This window comes from Colletotrichum siamense, assembly GCF_013390195.1.
Source record: "Colletotrichum siamense strain Cg363 chromosome Unknown KSG_Cg363_contig08, whole genome shotgun sequence".
Taxonomy (NCBI): domain Eukaryota; kingdom Fungi; phylum Ascomycota; class Sordariomycetes; order Glomerellales; family Glomerellaceae; genus Colletotrichum; species Colletotrichum siamense.
The window spans coordinates 2,540,959-2,566,117 of record NW_023501021.1 but is presented as its reverse complement, the minus strand read 5'-3'; the positions used below and the strand labels follow the sequence as shown (position 1 = coordinate 2,566,117).

At 56.1% G+C, this 25,159-nt stretch overlaps 8 protein-coding genes across 8 annotated transcripts; 5 read left to right on the top strand and 3 right to left on the bottom strand.

Annotated features, from left to right (window-relative positions):
• Window positions 1-1,776: 1,776 nt before the first annotated feature.
• On the top strand, window positions 1,777-2,709 carry CGCS363_v012235 (Transcription factor atf21; the record flags this gene model as incomplete). The annotated part of the gene is made up of 1 exon (XM_036644084.1): window positions 1,777-2,709. One exon carries the CDS (start codon window positions 1,777-1,779, stop codon window positions 2,707-2,709), a length of 933 nt encoding a protein of 310 aa, XP_036490958.1.
• Window positions 2,710-6,656: 3,947 nt separating this feature from the next.
• nit-4-0 (Nitrogen assimilation transcription factor nit-4) lies at window positions 6,657-7,500 on the top strand (the record flags this gene model as incomplete). Its single annotated transcript, XM_036644083.1, has 2 exons — window positions 6,657-6,786; window positions 6,845-7,500. The coding sequence occupies 2 exons, from the start codon at window positions 6,657-6,659 to the stop codon at window positions 7,498-7,500; spliced, it is 786 nt and encodes a 261-aa protein (XP_036490468.1).
• A 4,667-nt stretch (window positions 7,501-12,167) lies between these two features.
• Window positions 12,168-13,763, top strand: MCH5-0 (Riboflavin transporter MCH5; the record flags this gene model as incomplete). The annotated part of the gene is made up of 2 exons (XM_036644082.1): window positions 12,168-12,801; window positions 12,856-13,763. The coding sequence occupies 2 exons, from the start codon at window positions 12,168-12,170 to the stop codon at window positions 13,761-13,763; spliced, it is 1,542 nt and encodes a 513-aa protein (XP_036490170.1).
• A 947-nt stretch (window positions 13,764-14,710) lies between these two features.
• On the top strand, window positions 14,711-15,856 carry CAB2 (Phosphopantothenate--cysteine ligase CAB2; the record flags this gene model as incomplete). The annotated part of the gene is made up of 1 exon (XM_036644081.1): window positions 14,711-15,856. One exon carries the CDS (start codon window positions 14,711-14,713, stop codon window positions 15,854-15,856), a length of 1,146 nt encoding a protein of 381 aa, XP_036490154.1.
• A 232-nt stretch (window positions 15,857-16,088) lies between these two features.
• Window positions 16,089-17,865, bottom strand: CGCS363_v012231 (uncharacterized protein; the record flags this gene model as incomplete). Its single annotated transcript, XM_036644080.1, has 2 exons — window positions 16,089-16,428; window positions 16,478-17,865. 2 exons carry the CDS (start codon window positions 17,863-17,865, stop codon window positions 16,089-16,091), a joined length of 1,728 nt encoding a protein of 575 aa, XP_036490950.1.
• Window positions 17,866-18,876: 1,011 nt separating this feature from the next.
• Window positions 18,877-19,811, top strand: CGCS363_v012230 (uncharacterized protein; the record flags this gene model as incomplete). The annotated part of the gene is made up of 2 exons (XM_036644079.1): window positions 18,877-18,952; window positions 19,006-19,811. 2 exons carry the CDS (start codon window positions 18,877-18,879, stop codon window positions 19,809-19,811), a joined length of 882 nt encoding a protein of 293 aa, XP_036490173.1.
• A 1,087-nt stretch (window positions 19,812-20,898) lies between these two features.
• CGCS363_v012229 (uncharacterized protein) lies at window positions 20,899-21,915 on the bottom strand (the record flags this gene model as incomplete). Its single annotated transcript, XM_036644078.1, has 1 exon — window positions 20,899-21,915. The coding sequence occupies one exon, from the start codon at window positions 21,913-21,915 to the stop codon at window positions 20,899-20,901; it is 1,017 nt and encodes a 338-aa protein (XP_036490740.1).
• Window positions 21,916-24,096: 2,181 nt separating this feature from the next.
• On the bottom strand, window positions 24,097-24,813 carry yae1 (Uncharacterized protein; the record flags this gene model as incomplete). The annotated part of the gene is made up of 1 exon (XM_036644077.1): window positions 24,097-24,813. The coding sequence occupies one exon, from the start codon at window positions 24,811-24,813 to the stop codon at window positions 24,097-24,099; it is 717 nt and encodes a 238-aa protein (XP_036490157.1).
• Window positions 24,814-25,159: the final 346 nt, after the last annotated feature.

Sequence of the window (25,159 nt, the reverse complement as noted above, 5' to 3'; positions counted from 1 at the left end):
ATAATCTTATAAGTATTATATTATAAAAAGAGGTTTATTAATAATAGTAATAACTAATTTATATTTAGATTTTATAATAATATATATTAATTTACTAACTATACTAATAAAATAAATAATAATAGTATTATAAGTTTCAAATTAGTATATTAAATAATAGTTTTAGTTTTTTAATACTTTAAAATATATATTTAAAAGAAGTTAACTTTATGAAAATAATAATAAAGATAAGGTATAAATTCTATAAAAAGATCTTTTAAAGCTGTTAGTAACTAATCTATATAATAACTTATATTCTTTATTATATTTTAGTATTAATACATATAAATAGGTAAAAGTAGCGTAGAGGGGTGATAAATTATACACTAATAGGGGTTTTAGGTAAGGTAAATGCAAATAAGTGCGATCACGCGATGTCCAGGGCATCGTTTGTATTCAAGGATGGATGCAGTGCGTCGTGTGTCCATGTGTCCATGTGTGTGTGTGTGTGTGCGTTTGTGCCAGTCCCTGTATGTGTGCGTCTCTTGAGTGGAGGAATGCGCACGGAGACTAGTCCGGTGCCCCTCGGCACCTGCTAGCCAATTGCTGATCCTTGACGGCAATAACCTAGCACTTCGCCATGCCAGGATTGAGTGGATGGAAACAACTTGCCTGGCTTACCTTGCAATACGATCTGGACCCTTGAAAGTCTGTTACTGCGTTAAGCAGAACGCGATATTCAAGTCGTCGACCAACCCGACACTCGCATATGCGCTTACGGGGCTGAAGAGCCCAAGTGCGATACTGAGCACGCTGAGTACAAACATTCAGGGGTTCGTTCTGCTCCAATTTCTCGCAAGAAGACGAGATAGTGGGCTGGAGAACAGGGGAACAAGACCACACACAATATACAGGGTGAGGGGCTATATAGGACCAGCAGCATGCAAGAACAGGGTGGGCAATACAGGTGGAAAAGACGACGAGATAAGAGGTTAGGAGGTTAACAGCGCTTGCGGGTCATGAGCTTAGACCTGAGTGAAAAAGTAGTAGACGTATTGAAAGTGCGGAGTACTGCGTACACTACTACTACCTTAGGTAGACGAGGGTAGACGAGGTGGACGAGGTTGAAGGGTGCCATGGCTTAGCCATCGGAGCTTGCACCGCGTCCTACTGGCCTCGTTGAATGAAACAGGCAGGCAGGCGGCTCTCGCCCATGCCATCCCATCCCGTCCCATCCCACCCCGCTTCAGCGTGGTCGGTCAGCTGCATTGGCCAAATGTTTGGATGCCTATGATATGAGCACGCCTTGGCCGCAGAGCATAGCTGGCAGACGCCCTGCGATGGTTGTCCACATTTACTTTGATAGGTACCTACTACCCAGTAAGCGGTCCATCCAACTTACCCTTGTTCCTTCTCCTTGCCTCGCTGGCCAATCTAGGGCTCACCTTCTACGTACTCCGCAGTCTACGCAGTAGCTATGTGTCTGCTCTTTATTAAGTTCGGAGTTGCATCCATCAATCTTCGGTGGCCTGCTGTCGTTGCTTGCCGTCTCCATTTCCATCCACCAGCCATCCCACATCCCAATTTCAACTTCTCTCGTGCATTTGGCGTATCAGACGAAGAGCTCAGCAACGGCCGCTGCCTGACCGAGTAATTTGAATTTTGCGAGCCTTTTGCAATCACACCACAAGGCGGTCTGATCTTGAAAGGGCCCTCCATCACCCGTAAGCTCAAGCGTCGACGAGTCTTGCTCAGTTCAAAATTCCAAGTCAGCTAACCACTGAGCATAGAGACGCGATGGCCTCGCCAGACCACCCCTGTTATCCAGGTGTGGTTGAAGCTACGGATACCGCCATGTTCATACCCATGGCGTTATATCCCACACCTCCAGGCCAGAACTGCTCGCTCACCCCAGGCGCGGAGCCCCAATGCCAGCAATGGCTCGGGTGGGACGACCACGCAGTCGAACCCAAGTATGCCGAGAACGACTCTGTCGACTTTGTAAATCCTCCGCACTTGGAGGGCGGGGCTCAGCATCTGGAGTCTTCATTCTTCGAAATGGGTGTGGAACAGGCGACGGCTACGTGGGCTTCCCAAGCGAACAACTGGCCCCCATTCCAATGTCAAATTTTTCAACAACCGCCCATGAACACGTACAGCGGCGAGGCTTGGCCTTCTCCCGATGCGCAGTCGCAAACCGAACCCCATTCTCGAGCCAAGAAATCGACAAAACCGACAGAGGCAACTAACAACACGAGGTCCCGCCCTACGTGGTCGGCCGCCCAACAAAGTCACAAGAGGGCAAAGATCGGGGCTGTAGGCAAACCATCTCCGTCGAGCTCGAATTCTTACCGTGGCAAGGTGACAATGACAGACGACGATACCAAGTATGAGGGCGAGGGAGATGAGGTGGGCGAGCAGGGTGAGAGCTGGCGTCCGGGAATGAAAAAGTACCGCGTCAAGAATCGGGCAGCAGCAAAGCGATGCCGGGAAAAGACGAAACTATACGAAGAAGAACTTGCGGTCAAGGAGCAGGAAGTCACACAAGAACGGATGTACCTCGACGCGTACGTGGCAGCACTTAAAGAGGAGGTGCTAGCCCTCAAGAACCAAATCCTACAGCACGGCGACTGTAACTGCGAGCTTATCCAGGGATATATCGCCAGAACCGCGAGTGGCATCAGCGGACAAGCCGTACCAACGGGTGCCCAGGCACACAAGTGCATCTGAGAATAACGCCCCGCCAGCGACGGGCTCATTCCAAGGCGGCAGCTGGACGAGCGTTTTCACACACGGTAGTTTTTTTTGGTAAGCTGCTGGATGATTTCCGGCGTTGGACAAGTTAGTATCGCGGCGTCAAGATGAGGGTTTCCACAGCGGTGTTGCGTGATGCTTCGTCTCCTCTCTTTCTCTCTTACTTTTTGCATCCTCTCGCATCCTTTTTTTTTATCTTATTTTCAACCTTTTTACCCTCATTCCAGCGTTTTCTTCGCCCGATGGTGGTACCCAACGGCAAGAAACAAGACACTACGACGTACTCGCAGCGGTCCACCTGCCGGCGCATGTTTTCGGAGGGTCAGTTGGGCTTCTTCTTGCGAGATGTGTGTGTACTTCTCCGAGATCTCTCCTTGATAGTACGTGAGCCAGGTGTTGCTCAACCTGATCTTTGTTGTGCGGGATGCTTGTCATAGGGAGACAAATTGGAGCCAATAGCTCTTGAATGGAAAATGTCGAAGCTTATAGAGTAGGCCGGAAGAACGATGGACGGAGAGAAGCGCCAAGACAAACTGATGTTCTGATGACCTCCGCTTTGAATGGTGCTTAATCGTGCGCACGGTAAGTAAGAATGATGAGACAACTGCCACATGGCCGCAACGAAGGCTCCGAGTGTTAGGGGGTCCAATAAGCGTGAGATGTTGAAGGCTTGGGAGACTATCCAGGCATGGATTGACATTTGCTTGTCGCCAAATCCTGTTTCTGCCTCGTGTACTCGATTCAGACGATGGAATGTCAACATTGATACCGTGCGTCAGGGTACGGAGACTGGTGCCTCCCGTGGTACTGATCTTTCTGCAAGCGAGGTGTGGAGGGTCAGTGACGAACCAGAGATGGATGAAAGCCCTGGTCCTCGATGCCGGGGAACCCTGACTGTTCCATGAAAGGGGCAGGTCGGGACGTTTCGGAGAGGATTCCGTGGCCAATCATTCGCTTTGCCCATGCGGAAGCGACTCCGGACTGCAAAACACCATCCATCACTGGCGGCGGCTGCTGCTGCGCCTGCGTCTTCCTTCTTGCTGATCCCGCGCCAATACCTCACATCACGTACTGACATGGCCTCGACTTGTTTTAGGCACCTATCTCCCCTTGCCACCTACTTGGACAGCGCCAGCGACCGTCCATCGATCTCATCGCCCTGCCGCGTTTATCATTCCGCCAGCTCGCGTTTCATTGTCCACAGTTCCAATGGCCGGCGGGCTAGACACAGGGCAAGAGCAGGTGTCGGAGTTGTGGGTGTTTTTTTTGCGCTGTGCAAGCAAGGATACCGGATTTCGAGAGTTGGAGAGAGATTTGACAAACTAGTGACGGGAAGAATGTCCGTGGCCAATCACACCTTCCAGCTTGCCCGGAATGGATTCTGAAACCCAAGCATCCGCCACTGGCCAGATCCCTACCTGTCCCTCAACAACAACCATCAGCCGTTGACGAACTCGGTCGCAGTCTCTCTGCTTGGGGCTTTGAATCTCTTTCTTCTTCCTCTTCCTTTCTCTCTTTCTTTCTCTGTCCATGCCGTCGGGATTCTCGACTGATCAGTCTTTGGCCTCATGCGATTGCCTCTGTTTTCCAGCGTTGTGTTTTATGTTTCTTTCCACCTTCCAAAACGTCGTTCGTTCGTTCCTTCAACTTACTCAGTGAGTACTTGGCACCTCCCCCCCCGCAACGTATCTGCTCCTCCAAGCTTGTCTCCCTATCGCCCTACGCACGGGATACCTTTCCAGCAAAACGTGGCACTTCCCCCCCGACATGCATGGCACTCGTTCACAACCGCTTTCCCATCCATTCATAGTCCAGTCAAATATTCCCTTGTCCCCAGTTCACTCGTCGCAATTTCCAATTTTTGGCTCCTCCAGTACCACGACCTGCCTCTTCCTCTTAACTTGGGGCTTGCATCCGCCGCCATCAACTCACCTTTTCGCTACCCGGGGTTTTTGTTAGTTCTTACCTACCCTAACCCTCCATGAACATTGGCTGACTGGAAGAGCAGGTAGAGAGACACGGCACATTCAAGCCACATCGCCTCAGCAGCTACGACGGAGACTCGCGACATATCACAGCCCTTTATCCCAGTCTGCAAATACAGGATGACTTGCTGTCTCCGACAAACGATTGCTCGTGCCGGGGATGGACGGCGTGGAACAACGAGATGAGCGAGTCTCTCCAAAGTCCAAACGCATCTGCCGGCGTGCCATACTGTGAAACCCCTGGCCAGCTCTTCGACAACTCGACAGCCCCTGAAGAAGGCCAAGGTCGGGCCCGCAGGTAGGGCATATGCCACGAGCTCAAACTCTCCCAAAAATGAGACGGCAACGATGGTCAACGATGTTGACGAACACGGGGAGTCCTCTCCGAGCCCAAAGCATCAGCTTCCCCAGCACGGCGACTGCGACTGCGATATCATTCAGGGGTATATCGCGAGAGCCGCCGGCGTTGTGCGACCGGAACCTCAACGTAACATAAGTAGTACATGGCTACCTACGAACGAGTTAGCCAGACAAGCGGCCCGTGCGATGGCTGCAAAAGTGGCCTATCTCGGATGCAGGCTACAGCAGCACTGAGATGAGGCTGGCAACGGAAACAGGGCGAAGGGGTGATGCTCTTTTGTTTTCTTCCCTATTCCATCCATCCATGCCCTCCCGTTGTTTGCCCGACTATTCCGAGTTTGGAGTGTCTTATGAGTGGCTCGTGGCTCGTGGCTCGTGGCTCGTGGCTTGTGGTTGCCATGCGATAGAGAGTGGAGCTTTTGATTGGTCAAAAATCGGGAACTGGACTTTCGGAATTTCTGCACTTCAGCCATGGGCCCGAGGCAAGTGGAAACGACCTGATGGAAGGGACCTTCCATGGGTGTGCACCTCACCTCCCAGCGACCCGACCGCCCCTCTCTCTCTTTCTCCTTCTCCTCCAAAAAGCATGCCGAGCGACGCTGGGCACACCCAAGTCCAAAATGCCCTGGGAGCAACTCCCTCAGTGGACCAAACAAAGACCACAGGAGGTCGGAAGCGTCCTATCCTGGAGGTCTGACAGGAACCGCCGGCTGCGGTTCCCGATGCGCCAGCAAACTCTCGATAGCCACGGCGGTTTTTAGTACCCGCGGCACTCTTGGGCACCCTTGTCCTCCCACGGTGGGTGGGCAGACTGGGCAGCCGTTGCTGCTGTTGCTACACAGCTCTTCCCAGCTGCACGCCTGGCCAGGCCCTGGCTAGAAGAGTCCATGGGTTTGGGCAACTTTGCAGGCTAACTCTATCAACCTGTTTGATTTCAGACGTACTTTCTGTGCGCATGGGTTTTTGTTATTGTGAACCTTCTCTTTTTTCCCCCTCAAAAGAAAGAAAAAAAGTCATGCTCATGTGTCTCTGCTGACTTTGGCCTTCCCCGGAAGGCCTGCTGCTGGAAGTCATCAACAAGTACGCCGATATATCGGTGCGGCGCTGCCTTCCGTCATTCCTCAGTCCAATCCACAACGGAGAATCAGAGCCAAGCCCAGCCCAGCCTACCTTGCCTTAGCCGACCGACGGAGTTGAGGTGTCGATCCTGTCCTGCCCGGTCTGCGGTGCCCAACAGCAGACCTTCCCCTACCCACCTTTTGTACGCAGCACTTTACCTGACTGAGATTTTGTCTCTTCTTTCTGCCAAATTATGAGGTAGTCAGCAAGGCGTGCGGAAAACGGGCCACCTGCCTGCCTACTTACCTCTGAGAGGCCATTCCGTCATACCTGATCGTTTCTGAAGGGCTCTCTCTCTCCAAGGTAACCCGGACCTGACCGGGGTTTTCCAAGACGCAACCCCAGCCGAGCAAGAAGGGAAGAGGGAAAAATCGAAGCAGACGACACGACGCACGCAGAACACACCCTCTCTCTTCCCCCTTTCCCCCCTTCTATCAGCATGGCCGGCGGGTCGGCAGTATGACGCGCACCGTCAAGGCCCTCGAGAGTTCTTTAGCGACACGGCGAGCGGATCTCATTCTGGACTTGCAGTTGTGGCCCGCTCTGACCTCTCTCGACTCGTCCACTGGCGCCATTCCAATTGCTTGCTGTGAGACTGCAGATCTCGCCCGGTCAACTACACGCCCAACAGACACCACCATACACAGACGCGAACGCTGGCGGCACTCACCATCCCTTGGCAAACCTGGGAGGCGCCCAGGTCTTCCCATGGTCCAAGGCCGAGGCTGGGGTTACCCAAATCATGAAACCACAGCGTGAGCTCCTGCCTGCAGGCCCAGCGGTAGCCAGCGGCGCCTCTTCTGAGCGCGAGTCGACCCCGCAATCTGTTACCGGCGGTGCTGGTGCTTCTTCTGCCCCAAGACGTCGTCCCCAGACCAAGATCGCGTGCACATCATGCCGTCGGAGGAAGTCGAAATGTGACGGCTTACGTCCCGTCTGCTCATTATGTGCAGGCATGGGCCGCACCAAGTGCGAGTACGATGCTGGGCCCGACGTCACACGCTTCGCCGCCCTCAAATCCAAACACGAAGAACTGCAACAACGCGTCTCTCTATTTGAGGAACTCTTCCACCTACTATCTATGCGCACCGATTCCGAATCGGTCGAAATCATTCGTCGCATGCGCACCACAAATATTCAGACAGGCCTGGGCGACCTTGTCAAGTTTATCAAAAACGCCGACCTGTTGATCCAACTGGCCTCTACCAAGTCAGCAGAGTCCTCCCCGGCACCAGGAGCAGACGTTGGGCACCACGGTTCCCTACCACTAGACGAAATATCGTCTCTGTTCGAATCATTGTGAATAGTCCTAGCCCCATTAGCCTTCCCTAGTTACGCTCTTTGACTAACAAAACGACGCAGAAAACCGTCCATCTCCAAGCTCGATGCAACGACTCGTACTAAATTTTTGAACACGATCAGAGTGCAAATCGATGCTCTCGCCAAGAGTGAAGATAGTCCGTCCGACTCAGCTACAACAATGAAAGGCGAGGTAATGACAGACGCAATGACGGACGTAGATACGGATGCCGAATTGGATGGGCTACCACACAGCAAACGTGGAGATTTCCTCAAAGGCCTCTTGAACGACGATGCTCCGAGGAGACGAAATTGATGATCCGCTCCGCTTGCAAAGCCTCTGTGCGGTTCTCTTTGCGGCGCAGAAGATGTCACGAGTCATGGAACCAATCGGCTGTAGGGAGTCCAAGGCATGCGAGGCAAACTTACGCCGCTTTTCAACGAACGTATCAATCGAGGGACGTTCTGGACATAGAAACGACATTCACGTGGGATTTGTCTGTGCCCATAGCGCATCAAAACCGAAGATCTCAAGGCATTCGTAATTGCCAAGATTGGGGACAGCGTCGGGCACAGGACAACGGCAGTAAGTTTTGGAGACGTCGGCTTCCGACGGTTTGCATCCACGTCAACCTTTAGGATTGTCCCCGGATCTCCCGTTGTGTCGACGGAAGGCAGGAGGGAACAATCAAGGCTGCAGCGTTGTTGTTAAAGATGTATGTGTAACAGCTGTTTTTTTATGATTATGCCTAGCCCAGCAAGGGGTATGACATGTATTGAGGATGAGACGCCCGCTCACGATGTTGACGCGGCAGATTTTAAAGCATGTCGAAGCATTGGTGTTTTTTTTTTTTATGGCTGACGGTAAGCCTAATAAAAAAGTACCTGCATCAAAACAACAGATTGCATGAAACCTCGGGTAGTACTTCGTGGACGGCGGACTTGATGCCGAGAGACGATGAGGTTCCCGTATGCTTGTCGCGACAGCGAAGCGATGTGGTACGCCCAGATAGGCTCACTCACCGCTACAGGGATCTACACAATCTAAGCTCGTCGAGCACGTGCCTTGCGAACAGTGACCTGTCGCATATCGACGCGATCCGCGTACGGTTCTTTGGACACTGCTGGACTAAGGGCCAAGGGCGTTTACCAAGCAACAACCCAGCCCTATGGCGCGCCGAACGCCTCGGGCCGACTGCTACCCTTGAGTCCCCGATAATCCCAGGTGCTGCTACTAATTGAGCAGCGGGCGTCTTTTCCCAGCAGAACGCTTGGGTGAAGGCACTGCCGATGTTTTCTACCTCCCCGCACACACAGATAAAGAGAGAGAGAGATTCTTCTCTCTGCACAGCAATTTCGACCAGCTGAATGTGGCCGGCCAGTGCGTGTCGACCGCCGGGCCTAGGCCCCTTCGCCTAAAATAACAACGCAGTCCAACGTCGCATGAGAGATGGGGACCCTGCCAGCCATTTGGCAGCATGGCAGCCCAGCATGGTTGCGTTTGCGTGCGTGAGTGCAGGCGCGGGGTTTTTGGTTGGCAGAGGGCCATGGCATGGCAGCAGCGGAAGCGGGAGCAGACGCAGGCAATCCCATGGCAAGCGAGAGGGAGGGGAGGGGGGCAACTGCGGCTGCGTTTGCAAGCATGTGGGAGGAAGCGAAGATGGCATCGTGAATCCACGACGACGGACTCCCTCTCCTCTCCCCTCCTCCTAAAACCTAAAGGAAAACAGAATTACGAACTTTGTACAGCGTTCACAGCGTGTCCCGCTTATTCTTGAAGCAAAATTCCTTGGGCGGGGGAAGGGGGGGCTAGGTTGGTTGGCTTCGTGACACTTGTTGCAGTGGTTCGGCCGAGCACTGACTCGTTCGGTTCCGAGTTTGGCAGAACCACGTTGGTGACGTCGGCGTGAACATGGAAGATCCCCGTCTTCGTCAGCCGGTTTTTTTTTCTTTCCTCCCCCCCCCCCCCCCCCCCCCCCTCCCCAAAAGGGGGAGGGGGCGCAGCTGACGGTGCGCGGTATAACTTGGCAGCCTCCCCCGTGTACTGAGCGGCCCCCCTACCTTTCCGCTTACACGGAAGAGTAGAGACCGCCTTCTTTCGCCTGGGTTAGAGGTAAAGGAAAAGGGAAAGGGAAAGGGAAAAACAAACAGAAAGAAGAAACGGAGGCGGGTTTAAGATGCATACCTAGGTGGCCGGCCCTCTTGCGGAATTCGGACTCCAGTAGCAGGCAGGCAGACGTACCCGGTCTCCAGAGACGGTCGACGGACTGGTTCCCGTCCCGCCCTACCAGCGCTGCGGCCTTTCGTCCCGGCAGGCAAAGAAGAGGGACGCGCATCGCTGCTGAGGTAAGCATTCGGGATCACGTTTTTTGTGGTGATCCAAGCATTCGGATCGAGATCCATTGGGCTGGGGTTGGAAATCCGGATATTACGTAAAGCACGGCGTCCGGATAAAGTACGGCGGATCTAGCACACGCAAAATGCACGGGCCATCTATTATGGGTACTGCCCAGGTACTTCCATTGGCGAGGGCGGCCGGAGCCGGACAGTCAAATGAACGCAAATCGCCATCGGCGTCTGGCGGGCACGGGAAGAGCGTGGGCCAGCGACAAGTGGAGGGTTTCGCGTTTGCCATGTTCATTACTTGGCGAGCCTGGGCTTAGCGGTGTGCAGGAACAAATGGCGAAGAAGACGTCCAAGGGGAGGGGGAAAGGGGAAGGACTGGCACCCAGGCGGGTTGGGTCGGTGGTAGTGGGTGGACTGCTGCTGCCGATGCCGATGCCGCTGCCGCTGCCGCCCGGCCGGGAAAGGGAACACCTGGTCCCAGACGTGTTTCCGTTACTAATTCCCGGACGTCACGACTCTCTTCCTTCAATGAGTCACCTGCCGTTTGCTTCGAGAAAGGATAGGCGCCACGGGATCTCGATGAGCTAGAGATGGCCGTATGGGCGAGTCGGCCAAGAGATGCAAAAGGTCGTTGAGGGCGTAATCGACTTTGGGGGAAATGCGACGGGCCGTTGCGGAAAGGTCGAGAGGCTTGGATGGTGTAAGTTGCAGGCGAGATGTGCCGCTTTGAGGTGGCGCTTGCATCATGGATGTCCGCTCGGTCGTTTGTTCGTGTTCACTTGCGGCATTGGGAGGGAGGTTTTCGTCTCGCGGTATACGGCATTCCGCGCGGGACGTCGGGGTTGCTTTATACAGCTCTCCCAAGAGATGACTGCAGTCTGCTGCCATGTAAGTCTGCTGTCCGCGTGGACCTGCTGCCTCTGTTTGGTGGTTGGGTGACCTTGCCCGCCGGACCTGACCGAACGGCGTCGGCTTCGGCCACTAATAAAAACAACGAACCCAGGGCTCGGCTTCGGCTGAAGGACGTGTCGTTTGGTTCAAGGCCGGGGTCGTTTTTGGTTGGTGGGAAAGGGCGAAAAAAAAAAAAGGTTTCTTGGCGTGGAGGGAAAACCACGACTAAGTGAAATAACGCCATTGGTCAGTTTCGTTCCGGTTTCTGGTTTTCCTCGAGCCCGCCCTTCCGCACCCCGGACTAACTAACACGGCCATGCGCCTGGGACATGTGCGTCTCGTCTCTCTCTAACTCTATAGAGACAACGGGGATCAGGAGGGGTGGCATGAGACGAGAATTTGGCGAGATGCCTGACAGGCACGCACGCAGAGAGAGAAAGAAAGAGATGATGTGAAGGATGTGCATTTGCAATCTTCCTGAACCGTGGTTCCCCGTGAGGAAGCGGGAGCCGACGACTCTGGACAACTCGCAACCTGACTTGCAACCCAACCTGTCCACCCCGGTTGATCGAAGGAACTGGAACCTCAACTTAGTCCTGCTCCCCTGGTCTGGACTACACGACCTTACCTTGGGCGTGCTTCCGTGGCTTCTGGGGTAAGCGCATGGATTGGCGACAACCGCACAAAAAACTTTTTTCCAATCTCTTTGGTCTCTTCCCGCCTCTTTCTCCCTCTCTCGGCTTCTCACCTTTGGATGGAGAAATGACTTAAGACTTGCATCAAATCACCTAACCCACCCAACCTTGTACGGTTCCCTTTCCACCACCCCCGTTCGTTCCCGCGCCCTTCTCTGGACACCCACCTTTTCGAACCGGCCGCCGCCCGCCGACTTAGGAACCGCACGCCACACACACCCCCTCCACTTGTTTCGCTTCGGTTCATCACCCAAGGGCAGTCCCAAGGCGGCCCGAAAACTACAAGTAAGTGTGACTCTGCCCACCTCCCACGACGGGTTTCTTTGGACGTTTGTCTGGGCTGTATGTCTTGTTGAGTTCCCGAAACCACTTGGGTTGAAATCTTGTTACACTGTTTTATCAGAAACGGTCCTTCTTCTCTCATCGTTTTGAACATCTTGTCCATCCTGTTTCCTGTATCGAAAAAAGGTCTTGTCGAGAAGTGAGCAGGGTCGGTTCTGTAAGACACAGAGAGTCTTGTCGAGGGGTAAGAAGCGTTCGGTGCAAGAGAAAAGGAACAGTCGGAAGAGACCGCATCGGATCCCGAAACCTACAGGCAAGACAGCAGCGTGGAAGAACAGCGCCGGGAAGGGGGTTCTGTACCAGAAACACTTCCAGAAACACAAAATAATATCCTTGTCTCTCTTCTTTCCGCTCCGTCTTTTAACACAGGTACACGCACGCACGCCACACACCCCAGATGGACCCGGAAAAGGCAGCACAGACATCCCACCGCCACCACCCCGGGGCCAACGACGACTACAACGACACGGCCACCGCACACTCCTCGTACATCACCCCGGCGGAGCCAGACTACAGCAGCTATGCGTACCCCGTCCCGGACAAGGCCGACTCGGCAGCGCACAACGGCACCGCCGCCTTCGGCAACGACCTGATCCCCTCCGTCTCCAACGCCGTGGCCAACGCCGGCGGGAACACTTACACCAACCCCGGCCACAGCGCCGCCGACGGCAAGGACGGCGACTTCATCAACCGCGTGCCCTCGGCAGCAACCACCACCGCCGCCGAGGAGGAGACGTACCCCGAGGGCGGCCTGCGCGCGTGGTCCGTCGTGCTCGGCTCCTGGCTCGCGCTCTTCTCCGCGCTCGGCATCATGAACAGCATCGCCGTCTTCCAGACGTACGTCGCCACGCACCAGCTGCAGGGCTACCGCGAGGGCACCATCGGCTGGATCTTTTCCGTGTACACGTTCCTCTGCTTCTTCGGCGGCATCTACATCGGCCCCGTGTTCGACCGCTGGGGCCCGCGCTGGCTCGTCCTCTCCGGCACCGTGTGTCTCGTCATCGGGGTGATGCTCCTCAGCATCTGCACGCGTAGGTTTCTCCCCGCTTTCCCCCTTCAACGGACGCCACTGACAAATGCCACAGTCTACTGGCACTTCATGCTCGCCTTCGGCATCCTCTGCGGCCTGGGATCCTCCCTCGTCTTCACGCCGTCCATCGCCGCCGTCGGGCACTGGTTCAAGCGCCGCCGCGGCTTCGCCACCGGCATGGCCTCCACGGGCGGCTCCATCGGCGGCATCGTCTTCCCGCTCATGATGCAGTCCCTCTTCCCGCGCCTCGGCTGGGGCTGGACCATCCGCGCCGTCGGCTTCATCTGCCTCGCCCTCTGCGGCGCCTCCAACTTCCTCATCCGCTCCCGCCTCCCGCCGCCCCGCAACGCCTCCCCGCACCCGGACCCGCGCATCTTCCGCTCCGCCGCTTTCAGCCTCACCACCGCCGGCATCTTCCTCATGGAGTTCGCCCTCTTCATCCCGCTGACCTACATCTCCTCGTACGCCCTCAGCCGCGGCTTCAGCGAGTCCTTCGCCTTCCAGATCCTGCCCATCCTCAACGCCGGCAGCGTCCTCGGCCGCGCGCTGCCCGGCTGGTGGGCCGACGTCGCGGGCCCGTTCAACAGCAACCTCGCCGCCATCGTGGTGTCCGTCGTCGCGTGCCTGGCTGTGTGGCTGCCCGCGGGTGGCTCCGCGGCGGGCGTGATCGTGTTCGCGGTGCTGTTCGGCTTTGCGAGCGGGAACAATATCAGCATCTCGCCCGTGTGCGTCGGGCGGCTGTGCAAGACGCAGCACTACGGGCGCTACTACTCGACGACGTACACGTGCGTGTCGGTCGCGTGCCTGGTGGGCATCCCCATCGGCGGCGAGCTGATAACGGCCGCGGGCGGGGAGTATTGGGGCCTCATCGTGTTCACTGGTATTGTGTACGTGTTGGCTTTTGCGGCGCTGCTTGCTGCCAAGATTGTGTGTGTTGGGAAGAATGTTTTGGCTGTTTTTTGAAAGAGATGGACGCGAGATTTCATTTGCTTTTCGGGAAATCATTGTCAGGCGCAAAGGGAATGCATGGAAAAAAAAGTCTTTTTGGGGGTTTGGATAACATGATGAATGGCATTTGTACGTAGACCAAGATCGAGACACAGCCTGTTTGTTTAACGAGAAAATACTTAATGTAATATCATCATGAAAATTGATCAAGTGTCTACGTTCTGCGTCCGGCGTCTCGGTATCGCAGCGGCTATCGGTGCCGAAGAGGTCATGATCTGACCAAAAAAGCACCCTTGCTGCATGTTTGATGTTTGCCCGCCCGCCCGTGCCAGGGGCGTAAGCAGCTTTGGTCGTGTGAGAGTTTCCAGTTTCCCGCTCTGCCGCCGTGTCGCGAGCTCCGATCCACCCGACGTCCCCGTGCCCAAAATTACCCGGCAGGATCCCTCACGGAAGGAGGGTCGGGTGGGGCGCACGGGCCCCCGTCGGCCCGTAACAGGAAGAGCCCGGCCGCCTGCGAACGGTTAAAACCCTCGTCTCTCTTCCTTCTTTTCTGTCGTCGTGGCTTCTTACTTGTCTGGTCGATTTTTTAGTCGTCTCTCAGCAACGCATGAGGCAGCCCGTCGGTTACCCTTTTTCTCGAACTGTCCCGGCCTCTGGAGTGTTTACCGGCAGTGATATGTCAAGGTGAGTGAGAGTGATGTAAGCTGCGTCATATGGCCGGAGGGCCGAGGTTGAAACGGAGATGGGCGCCGAGGGAGTTGATCATGAGGGGAGGGGACCCATCGCTTATATGCCTCACTCTCAGGGTTCCTTTCTGAATGGAAGGGTTTCGGAGATGTGCCTCTGTTTTGAAAATTTATAAAGTACCGTCGTGACTAACACCACGGCAGACTCATCCACGCTCACCCCCACCAACCACACACCTCATCTCACAACCACCACACGCAACAACCTTGCCCAACATGACGACAGAAACCGCCGAGCACCAAGAGGACGCCTACTTCTCCTCCCAACCGCCCCCGAAAAACCTCGACGCCCACGTCTCCGCCGCCCGCGCCTTCATCACGCACCACGCCGCCCTCGCCGGCCGGCGCATCGTCCTCGTCACCTCGGGCGGCACCACCGTGCCCCTCGAGAAGCAGACGGTCCGCTTCATCGACAACTTCTCCGCCGGCACCCGCGGCGCCACCTCCGCCGAGTACTTCCTCGAGGCCGGCTACGCCGTCATCTTCCTGCACCGCCAGTTCTCCCTGCAGCCCTACAGCCGGCACTACTCCCACGCCACCGACTGTTTCCTCGACTTCCTGGCCGAGGGTGAGGATGGTACGGTTGTTGCCAACCCCGGCCACCAGGAGCGCATGCGCGCCGTCCTGCGCAAGTACCAGGCCGCCCGCAAGGACAACATGCTCCTCATGCTGCCCTTCACGACCATCACCGACTACCTCTTCGAGCTGCGCGCCATCGCGGGCTTGTTGAGGCCGCTCGGCCCGTCGGCGCTGCTGTACCTCGCCGCCGCGGTGTCGGACTTCTTCCTCCCGCAGGACCGCATGGCGGAGCACAAGATCCAGAGCACCAACGCCACGGACTCTCTTTCTTCTTCATCCAAGCCCGCGCCTCAAAGCCGCAACAACGGCAACGGCGCGCCCTCCGAAGACGAAGAAACATTCGACAACTTCGACTCCTCCCCCGCGATCCCGCGCTCCAAGCGCCTGATCATCGACCTCGACCCCGTGCCCAAGTTCCTGCAGAACCTCGTCGACGGCTGGGCGCCGCAGGGCATGGTCGTCAGCTTCAAGCTCGAGACCGACCCGGCCATCCTCGTGCACAAGGCCAAGTACTCTCTCGAGCGCTACCAGCACCACCTCGTCATCGGCAACCTGCTGTCCACGCGCAAGTGGGAGGTCGTCTTCGTCGCGCCGGGCCAGCGGGACAGATGGGTCCGGGTCCCCAGCGCGCAGCAAGGGCCGCGGGACTCGACGCCGGCGGAGGACAAGCCATTGGACCCTGCTGCGCTGCCGGAGGGCGACCCCGAGGTGGAGATTGAGAGCTTGATCATCCCTGCCGTGCAGGAGCTGCACTCGAAGCACATCCAGTCATTGCAGAAGTAGACTGTGGTTTAGAAGAGGTGGTTTTTTTCTCTTACACGTAATCGAAGGGGTTAAAGCGAGCGTCACGTATATAACGGCATAGCGCGCATATATGGTAATGAAAAGCATTGAATACTATTGTTTTTGTTCTAGAAAAAGGTGGTGTCTCCAAGCCAATTCGCTACGTGATGCTGTGATTTGGAAATAAAATGGTACATGCGTTCTTTTGAGTTTCAAAAACAGCCCTCGACATCTATTGCCGGGAGGAGTTTGACAGACGCCAGGCCCTCATGGGCAGCGACTGCAGGTGCAGGACCTTGGGACGGATGTACAGCATAAAGGTGACGACGCCAAAGACGACGCAGATGATGTTGACGAAGTAGTATCCGTCGCGCACCATGTCGCACGTGCCGCCGCCCTTCACACAGCGCTCCTTGTCGGGCTGGAGAGAGCACGAGAAGGGGTCGGTGACGACCGGGCCCTTGAGAGCGTCGATGTCGGCGGGGTTGCCGGGGTGGCAGGTTGCGACGGTGAAGTAGTCGACGAGACGGAGAACGAAGAAGCGCGGGAACGTGCCGCCAAGGTTGCAGACGCTGAAACATGTTAGTATAAAGAAGACGAACGGATGGACAGAAAACTTACGTGGCCAGCAGTGTCATGTAAGTGCCGCCAATGACAGGGTCTGCGATTCTAGCGTGGAACGCCGAGACGGCGACGAACATGACGGTGTTGGTGAAGGTCGAGAAGACGTGCTCTCCAATGACAACAAGCATGTACCAAGAAGTCACGCCGCCGGCGGGGAAGATTGTGACGGTGAACTGCGCAATCAGAGCCGCAACGAGACGGCCCATGAAGCCCCAGCACCACAGACGCATCGGGGTGTACTCTTGCGACCACTTTCCGGCATAGTAGCCAAGCGCAATCTCAAAGGGAAAGTCGATCAGAACAGTCAGAGCCATATTCTCCTGGCCAAAGCCCTTGTCAATGAGCTTGAGGTTGGTGACGGCATCGTTAGCCTGGAAACCGATCTTGGCGATAAGATGAACGATGATGATGGTCTGGATGTTCTTGAGCTTGAGAACGCCCCACATGATCTTGTACACGTCCCAGATGCCGTCCTCGTTCTTGGTCTTCTCCTCGCGCTTGAACAGAGACAGACCGATGGTAATGGCAATGTAGGCCCAGCCCCAGAAGGTGAGATAGCCGCCGAGGTTCATCAGACCCGTGTCAAGCGGGGTGCTGCGGAAGTATCGGTTGGCAAAGTCCTTGGAGTTGAACGCCAAGAACACCGTGTAGGACAGGAAGTGGCCGGCAGTCAGGCCAACAGTTTGCGCAGTGGAAGCATACGAGACATTCCCGGGAGTCAGTAGAGTCAGGGCCCAGCCGTCTACGGCAATATCTTGAGTGGCGCACATAAACACCAAGAAGAACCACCACCCGGTGAAGTTCCACACAGTCGGGCCACCGGGCTTTCCAGTCGTAGCCATCATGTTCTCGACAGTCGAGCCGAGCCACAGCATTCCCAAACCAGAGAGCAGCTGGATGGGGAGAATCCAGCTCTTTCTGCGCCCAACCTTGGGGCTCCATACCGCATCGACGATCGGGCTCCACAGGAGCTTCAGCGAGTAGGGATACGACGCCAGACTGAAGATTCCAATCTCGCTGTATGACATGTGATCCTTCATGAGGAACGGCACGGAGCCGCCAGCGAGACCCATAGGAACACCCTGCAAGAAGTACAGCAGCACCAGCAGGAGGAAGTTGCGCTGGTCTTGCACGGGCAGCTCGAAGAAGCCATGGTTGTTCGCGATGGGCGTCTTGGGGACGGGGTCGTCGAGGGTGAAGGATTCGCGCGCCATGAGGTTCGCAGTGACGGTGTCGGAGCCGGGCGCTGTCGTCTTCCGCCGGTATTCAACGTTGTTCTGATTCATATCGCCGTTGGCGTGGCCGTTGGTGCCGTCTGTGTCGACGGCAAGATCGGCCAAAGCTTTGCGCTTCGTGGACTTGTTCCGGCGGGTTCGGACGCTCATTTGTGCTTGGTAATCGTGGATCTGCGGCGTAGTCGTAGGGTGGGGAGCAACGTGGAGTAGTTGGAAAGAAACAGTAGTATGTAGAGGTTAGAAAAAGAGGTTGGAAGACTTTGTGCGACAAATCGAGAGTCGTTAGGACAAAAAGTTTGGGTTTCGAGTACGGATCGAGATAAGGTCGAAGGCGGGGTGGAGCAGAGTCCGTGGGAGTCAAGGCGACACTGCTTAAAAAGCAGCTGGAAACCAGTGACAAGCGGAAGAAGCGCTAGGCAGCGGGACGCGCGAAGTTTGTGCGGTCGGGTGTTGATTTGGTAGGAGTGCGCGCGAGGAAGGCGATGTGTATGTGTCCCGGGACGAGTGGACGGGAAGCGCAACCGTGGCCTTTGACACTTTTTGGGGAAAAGCCTGTGGCAACAACAATGAATGAATAATGGTCGGCGGGCCGCTTTATTAGGCTCCAGTAAATGACTGTAAGAAGGTTTTTCAATGAGGAGAAATAATGTGACAGAAAAAAAGAGACCCAAGTCCAAGTGGACTGAGACGCGGAGAAGATTTACCGAAGCAGAGCAAGAAGGCGAAGGCGCTGTGTTCTTGATTGCGACGATACTTGGCGAACAAAGAAGGAAGAGACGGGACGGGGGAGACAGGCGCAGCAAAGAAGCTTATCCTCGTTCACCTCAGTTCCAGTCGCCGACTCGATCCACTCCGCTGCTGGAAAGCCACCCGAAGGGAGCTGCCTCGGGGGACCCCTGGCGCCATGCCTAAAATGGAGAACTGGAGGGCTGATAAGATAGCAGATTAGATAAGGCCCCCGCAGGTCAGAGGTCGCATTCCACCACGGCATGGCCCGGCCGAATGATGTTTTGTTGATTTGCGCTTGTCGGCAACGAATGTCTACTTCTGGGACGCGTCGTCGCATTGAGCACCCTCAATCGCATCATCGCAACCACCACCCATTGAAGATATTCTGCAGAGATCAACACACATCGTCTTCAACAAAGATCAGCGAACGCCATGTCGGCTGAACCGCAACCGCAAGACGCGGCTGCTGAGGCCCTCAACCAAGAGATCAAAGACCTCAAGGCCAGACGTAGGTTGCATGTCGAATTGCTACGTGTTAGCTGCTAGCTCACAATGCGACAGTCACATCTTTGAAAAAGGACGTCAAAATCCAGGCGACGGCTTTGATCTCGTCAGAATCGACGCGACAAGCCCTCAAAGAAGCCGACCGCAACCGCGGCGCGCTGGCGCTGCCCTTCAAATCGAAACCAGACCGCGAAGAGATCCTCTCCCGATCGAAAGCCCAAGACGCGCACGACCAGCAATGCCTCTACCGCACATGCGCAACCGTCACGACCTTCAAGGTCCAAGATCCCGACCCGAACGCCGTCGACCACGGCAACGTCCTCGGCATCCGCATCGAGCTGATGACCGACGCGCGCTTCCGAAGACCGTTCTACGTAATGCTCAACCGGCCGTACAAGGACTCGCGGCATCTGCGAGTGCACCGCCATACCGTCCCCGTCTGCATCCCGCTCTCAGGACTCGCTGCACGACACTTGCCCGCTCCGAGACCAGCCGACGCCGAGAGGCAGACGACGCAGGACCTGTCGCGCTTTGTCCGGATGTTGAGGAGGGAGATTGTCCGTTACCACAATCGCATTGCTGTCATTGGCGACCTGCAAAGAGCGGCAGGGCTGCGCGGCGGTCCGCGAGAGGACGAGTCGGAGCAGGCTGTGGTCAGCATCAGTGCAGCAGATGGCGAAGCGAAGCAGATCAGTCTTGAGTGGGCCGACGGCAGATCAGGCAGATTGGTCATGAGCGAGGATGGGCAAATCCAAAAGGTTGTCGTTCTCGGCAGCGGTGGAAGAGACCGAGAGGTCACGCGAGAGTTGCTTGGAGAGAGCCGTCGCGTCGAAGACGTCGCCAAGTGTCTGACACGCACATGAGACCAGGACAGGGAATGAACATCGTCAATACCGGTCTCTCAAAGCGCAGACTCGATGGTTCGATCAGGGCGGGCTTGTCGATGATATCTGCAAACATCGATATACAGAAACGAAATGTTATCTGCGAACTTCAAGACTGCCGACACTGTGGCCAACGATAGGGGCTCGTCACGAGATACTCCAACCCTTCAACGACCGCATTAACCCCCAATCTTACGGATGAGGTGCAGTGATCAACGAAGAGAACACTGCAAACCATACTTGCGAAGCTCTATCAGTCTAGGCTCAGCCAGATCCTCGACTCATGTTGTCTCCGGATCGTCCGGGCCACGCCATGACACAAATATAAGCATATTGACCATAATCTGCAGCGCTATGCAGCCAACTCGGTCCTCTCCGACCGCAAAACCTTGGGGATTCCCAATTAAGACCAGGTTCCCACGAGTTCGGACGGAGCAGATCGCGCGGGGGAAATGAGCTACCCAATCTGTCGATCCCCCAGACTCTTCGGACGAGCTTTCGGCTGATCGCAACCTCCAACGGAAAAAGAACCTGGGGAAAAGAAATTTCACCGCCGTTCGTCCTCGGAGACACCACGGAGATGAGACAGCTCCTTCCAAGACTTCACAAGGGAACGGCGCCGCCACAAGACCGTTTGGCCAGTCAGTGCGAAATTTGGGTCACAGTTGATCACGCTAAGGCAGAAGTCGCGGAGTGGCAAGCCAGAAGTTTTAAAAAAAGAACCGGAACCCATTATATTAGCCTTAAACTAATTAAGTTGGGTGTTTAGACGCCAGAGTGCCCCCCAATCCCCCCCTCCGCGCTTCTCTCAGCGCGAAAGTCCCAGAGGAAGAAAGAGCCAACCCAATCCGTCCAAGTTAACCCCATTTGTCATTCCCAAAGTTAATTCCCATTTCCCCATGTGTCCCGTTTGCCTTTGATATCATTGATTGTGTGTGTCCGCATGAGAAAACCCTTTGCCCCGTCTATACACCCCCATTTGAATTGAACAAGAAAAAACAAACCAAAAATCTCATCAAAAGTTGCAAGTCTAAGTGCGTGATTATTGCAGGTTTTTGTGTATTGTTCAGATGAAGGCGGCAGCAGCGGCGACGGCGGCGAGGACCATGCCGCCGGCGCGCTGGGCGTTGGGAGCAGCGGCGGCGGTGACGACGGCGCGGCTGGTGGTGGCCGTGGGGTTGGGCTTGGTGACGGTGCCGACGTCGGCGGGCTTGGTGGTGGTGGCGGCCGGGGGCGCGGCGGGGGGAGCAGAGACGGGAGGGATAACGACGGAGGAGAGGGTGGCCGGGGGAGCGGGCGCGCTGGGAGCGGGCTGCTCGACGGCGGTGGTGGGGGCAGCCGGGGGAGCGGCGGGGGGCGCGGAGGGGGCCGGGGCCGGGTTGACGGGGACGGGGCAGATGGTCACGACGGCGGGGACGGTGACGGTCTTGTAGGCGGTGCCGCCGTTGCCGCCGCCGTTGCCGGGGCAGTTGGTGACCTCGGGGGCGCAGGAGATGACGGTGTGGACGGCGGTCTGGGTGATGGTGGAGGTGGTCCACTTCCACTGCGGGGTGGTGGTGGGCTCGGGCTGCTCCGGCTCGTCGGGGGTGTCGGTGGGCTGGGGCGGCGTCTCGGTCTTCTGGGGCTTGTCGTGGTCGCCGCCCTTGTCACCGCACTTGCCGTCCTTGTCGCACTTGTCGCCGCCCTTATCGCCGCCCTTGTCGCCGCACTTGCCGTCCTTGTCGCACTTGTCGCCGCCCTTGTCTCCGCCCTTATCGCCGCCCTTGTCGCCACAGTTGTTGCCGTCCTTGTCACACTTGCCGTGGCCGGGCTTGCCCCACTTGGGCTTTCCCGGGTGGACCCAGTGCCAGCCGTGCTCCTTGTCGGAGTCGCAGTCGTCGATGTAGACGTCCGGGTGGGGAGGGTGCCAGACGGAGATGCAGTCGGCCGGGGGCGCCGAGATGGGGCCGAAGGTCTTGACGCTGAAGTCCGCGCCGCCGCTCAGGCCGAGGGGCTCGATGCCGGGGGGGTAGCTGAACTTGCCGTCCCAGGTGGCCTGGGCGACGGCGGCAAAGCTGAGAGCTGCAATGGTAGAGTAACGCATTTTGATGTGTGGGTGTGTGTGGGTGTTTGTGTGTAGGGGTATGTATGAGAATAAACCTCGAAAGAGAGTGACGAGGGGTGTTCTATGAAGGAGTGATAGAAGAAGAGTGGGAAAGGGTTGGTATTGCAGATTATTAGTGAGTGTAAGGGTATCAGAGATACTGAAGAGAGAAGGTAGGAAAAGAGGGCAGAAGAAACAGGGTGAAGAGTCGTCCTTTTGAATCTTTTCCTCCTCCCCGCCGTACATACGCTGAAAGGGGAATAATGACGATGTAAGCCGGGAGAAGGCCGCCCCTTCCTCGAATAGACTCGTGGGGCCCAGGCTGAGTCGCGCCCATGATGGACTAGTTCGATTTCATCATGTCATTTTCTTCCGCCATAGAGAGTGCTGCTAAGGCGAAGAGGGGCTGCGGGCATGGGGCTTCACAGAAAGAAAGATACTACCTAACCCGCAGGCCTCCATCGCTATCCCAAGATCGACGCGATTGGACCAAACGGTTAGTGGGTGCTAGTCGATCATCCAGGGGTGAGAGAGGGGACGTGATCACAAGGAACGTCCTGGATAGAGTGTGGCCTGGCTGAAATTGCGTTGGACTCAATTTGGGACGACAGGTACGGATACGGGTGAGGAGGTGGTCGAGCACGGCGTTGGGCTAAACGCCATTTGGGTGTGCCGGGGAAGGGCCGGTCTAGTTGCGCCAGGGCTATTTCTCCATCTTCTCCTCGGAAGGAAAAAAAAAGAAGGCCACTAGTAGGCGAAAGCTGGGGGATGGGCGCAGCCATTGTTGTTGCGCATGGTCGTGATGCAGGGACGGTGCTGGGCCCTCTGTCGGCAGATTGGACGTGATCCCTGCGCGGGAAAAAGGCACGGAGTAGTCGACACTAACAAGAGAAGCCCAGTAGCCAACCAACAGCTTCCGGATTCGCCCAGGTGCGGGTGGGCGATGTCACGTCGTCCGACAAACCAGGAGGTACCAGGAGGCGCGCTAAAGTGGCGCGAATTGGTTCCTTGCAGCAAGGTGGTGAGCTTAAAGAGACTTCGACTAAGAATGGGACCTGGCCACCCCTCCATTACTACGGTATGTGAGGCAGCACAGCCCATCATCCGAACTTTCGAAACACCACAGGCCCCTCTCCCATGATTTTGGCCAATTTCCAAGGTCAAAGCAGCCCCAGGCACGTTCTGGGAAACTTCCTGTCACCCCTTTTTTTCTTTCTTTTCGCGAACTCCGAAGTTTTGTGATGGAGGGTTGGATGATGTCAAGAGTGGTGGTGGCCTCACGGCCCCGATGGGATATCGCTAGTTCTCATAGGGCCCATAGGAGGGCGATGACCTCTTGCTTAGCATCAGCGCTTAAAGGACAGCAAATTTCGCCGGGCGATCTTTCGATAGTACTTTGTTGACGTGGGAAAGGTTCATGCGAATCCTCATTTATGCAGCAGGACAGGCAAGAGGCAAGACAGAAGCAAAGTTCGAAAGTTCATTTTGTTTCTTCAGGTTAGGGGCATTGCTGATTTCGTTCCTCTGCATCTCGAAACTATTTGGTTTCCTGTCAGCGAAGCTGACATGCGGCATGACCACATTTCGTCCAAACATTCCCTTGGCTTGCAGGATTCACCCGAAGAAGCCAAACCTAGCAGGTCTCTTTCAAAAATAGGAAATGCAGAGAACAGCGAGAGAAAGCCACCCGAGCCATGGGACTCCTCGTTTCGTGGGCTGGCTTGACGCCACAACCGTTGCGCTTGCGGCTGGACTAAGAGGCCACCACTCGCCACACCTGAGACGAGAAAGTGTGGTTTCCTTGCGAAGGGGCCCCCTCTCGTGAGTCCGATTTAACTCGGCTCTAGCCGTAAAGAGAGGGATTCCTCGCCTTCTGGGGAGATCAAAGAGCCGAGTCATAACACACCCGTAATATTACGGCAATTTGTTCAGCTATGGGCGGTTAGCATCATGGGTTCCCACTTTGCATAGCCATCTAAAGACAACTTACTAGAAACTGCATCGATCTTTTGTGCGTGCATCCTTGAGCGATGTGCTCCTGTAGGGCCAGAGACTCCGTAGCTGAGATCTCGCATACAGAGACCCGCTCGGCCCGATGCCTCATTCGCATAAAGGCTGGATGGGGAATAGAAGGCGATGTTGGGTGCCCGTGCTCTCGAGCAGACGCTAGCAAAGAAAACTTCACCAGTCCAGCGCCTTCTTCGTCTGCGGCACCGCAGAGCTCGGCACCCGCTCCGGGCTGGGCTGTCTCTCGTGGTCCTCTGCGTCGCCGATGGCATTGAGTTCGATGCCCCATCGCTCAATCTCGGCATCTACGGCCTTTGTCCACTTCTGAATGAGGGGATGGGCACGAGCCACGTCGGAGAAGAGAATTTCTTCATCGCCCGATGACGATGATTTCTCGACGTGGAACTTCCAGGTGCCGTCGGTATTCCAGAAGGCAGGCGTAAAGATCGAGTCAGTCTTGAGCTCAGCTTTGGCCTCGTCGAGGGCCCGTCGCGCATCCTTCGCGATCGCCTCATCTCCCCCGTGGCCGCCATCGTCCAAGGCGTGGGCGATTCCTTCCAGCAGGCCCAGGAGCTGGCCCGCGAGGGACCCGATCTCGGCGCCCAGGCTGAAGCCCTCGTCGAAGCCTGCCTGGATGCTCGTGGCCTTGGCGGCTGTGACGCCCTCGCGGTAGCCGGCGGTCGTGTGTTCGGCCTGCAGCCTTGGCATGTCTGACGGGTGCGCGCCCGCGGGTGCGTCGAGGGCGGTAACTGTTGGCGAGCCTGGCGCGGAGCCCCAGACGTCGTCGAAGGGGTCCTGCTGCGCTTCCATGGCGGGGTTGAGCCGGGGGTCGGGATCCATGGCGATGGTGAAGGGCTCTATTTCGGTGTTGTCGATGGGTTGGAGATGCATTTTGGGAGACGGCCAGGCGGAAGGGCTGGGGAGATCCTGTTATGTGGTCTCCTGGTGCGAATGGCCTCAGTGGCGGAAAAATATGTGGTGGTGAGTTTGGTAAAAGTCTCGATTGAAAAATTGAAGCTTGATTTGTCAAGCATCCCCCGCACCACATTTTTGCGTCATTTCGCACTGTCTTTTGGTCACCGGGCTCGTACTACGCTACTGTATGAACGACCGTGTGCACTGTATGACTGATCATGTTGCGCACCTTTCACCGTGGTGAACCATCTTTCTCTCATCACTGCTTATTCTCAACATCGTCAGCTTCACATTGCCCCTCTGATATGTCACCACTCTATTA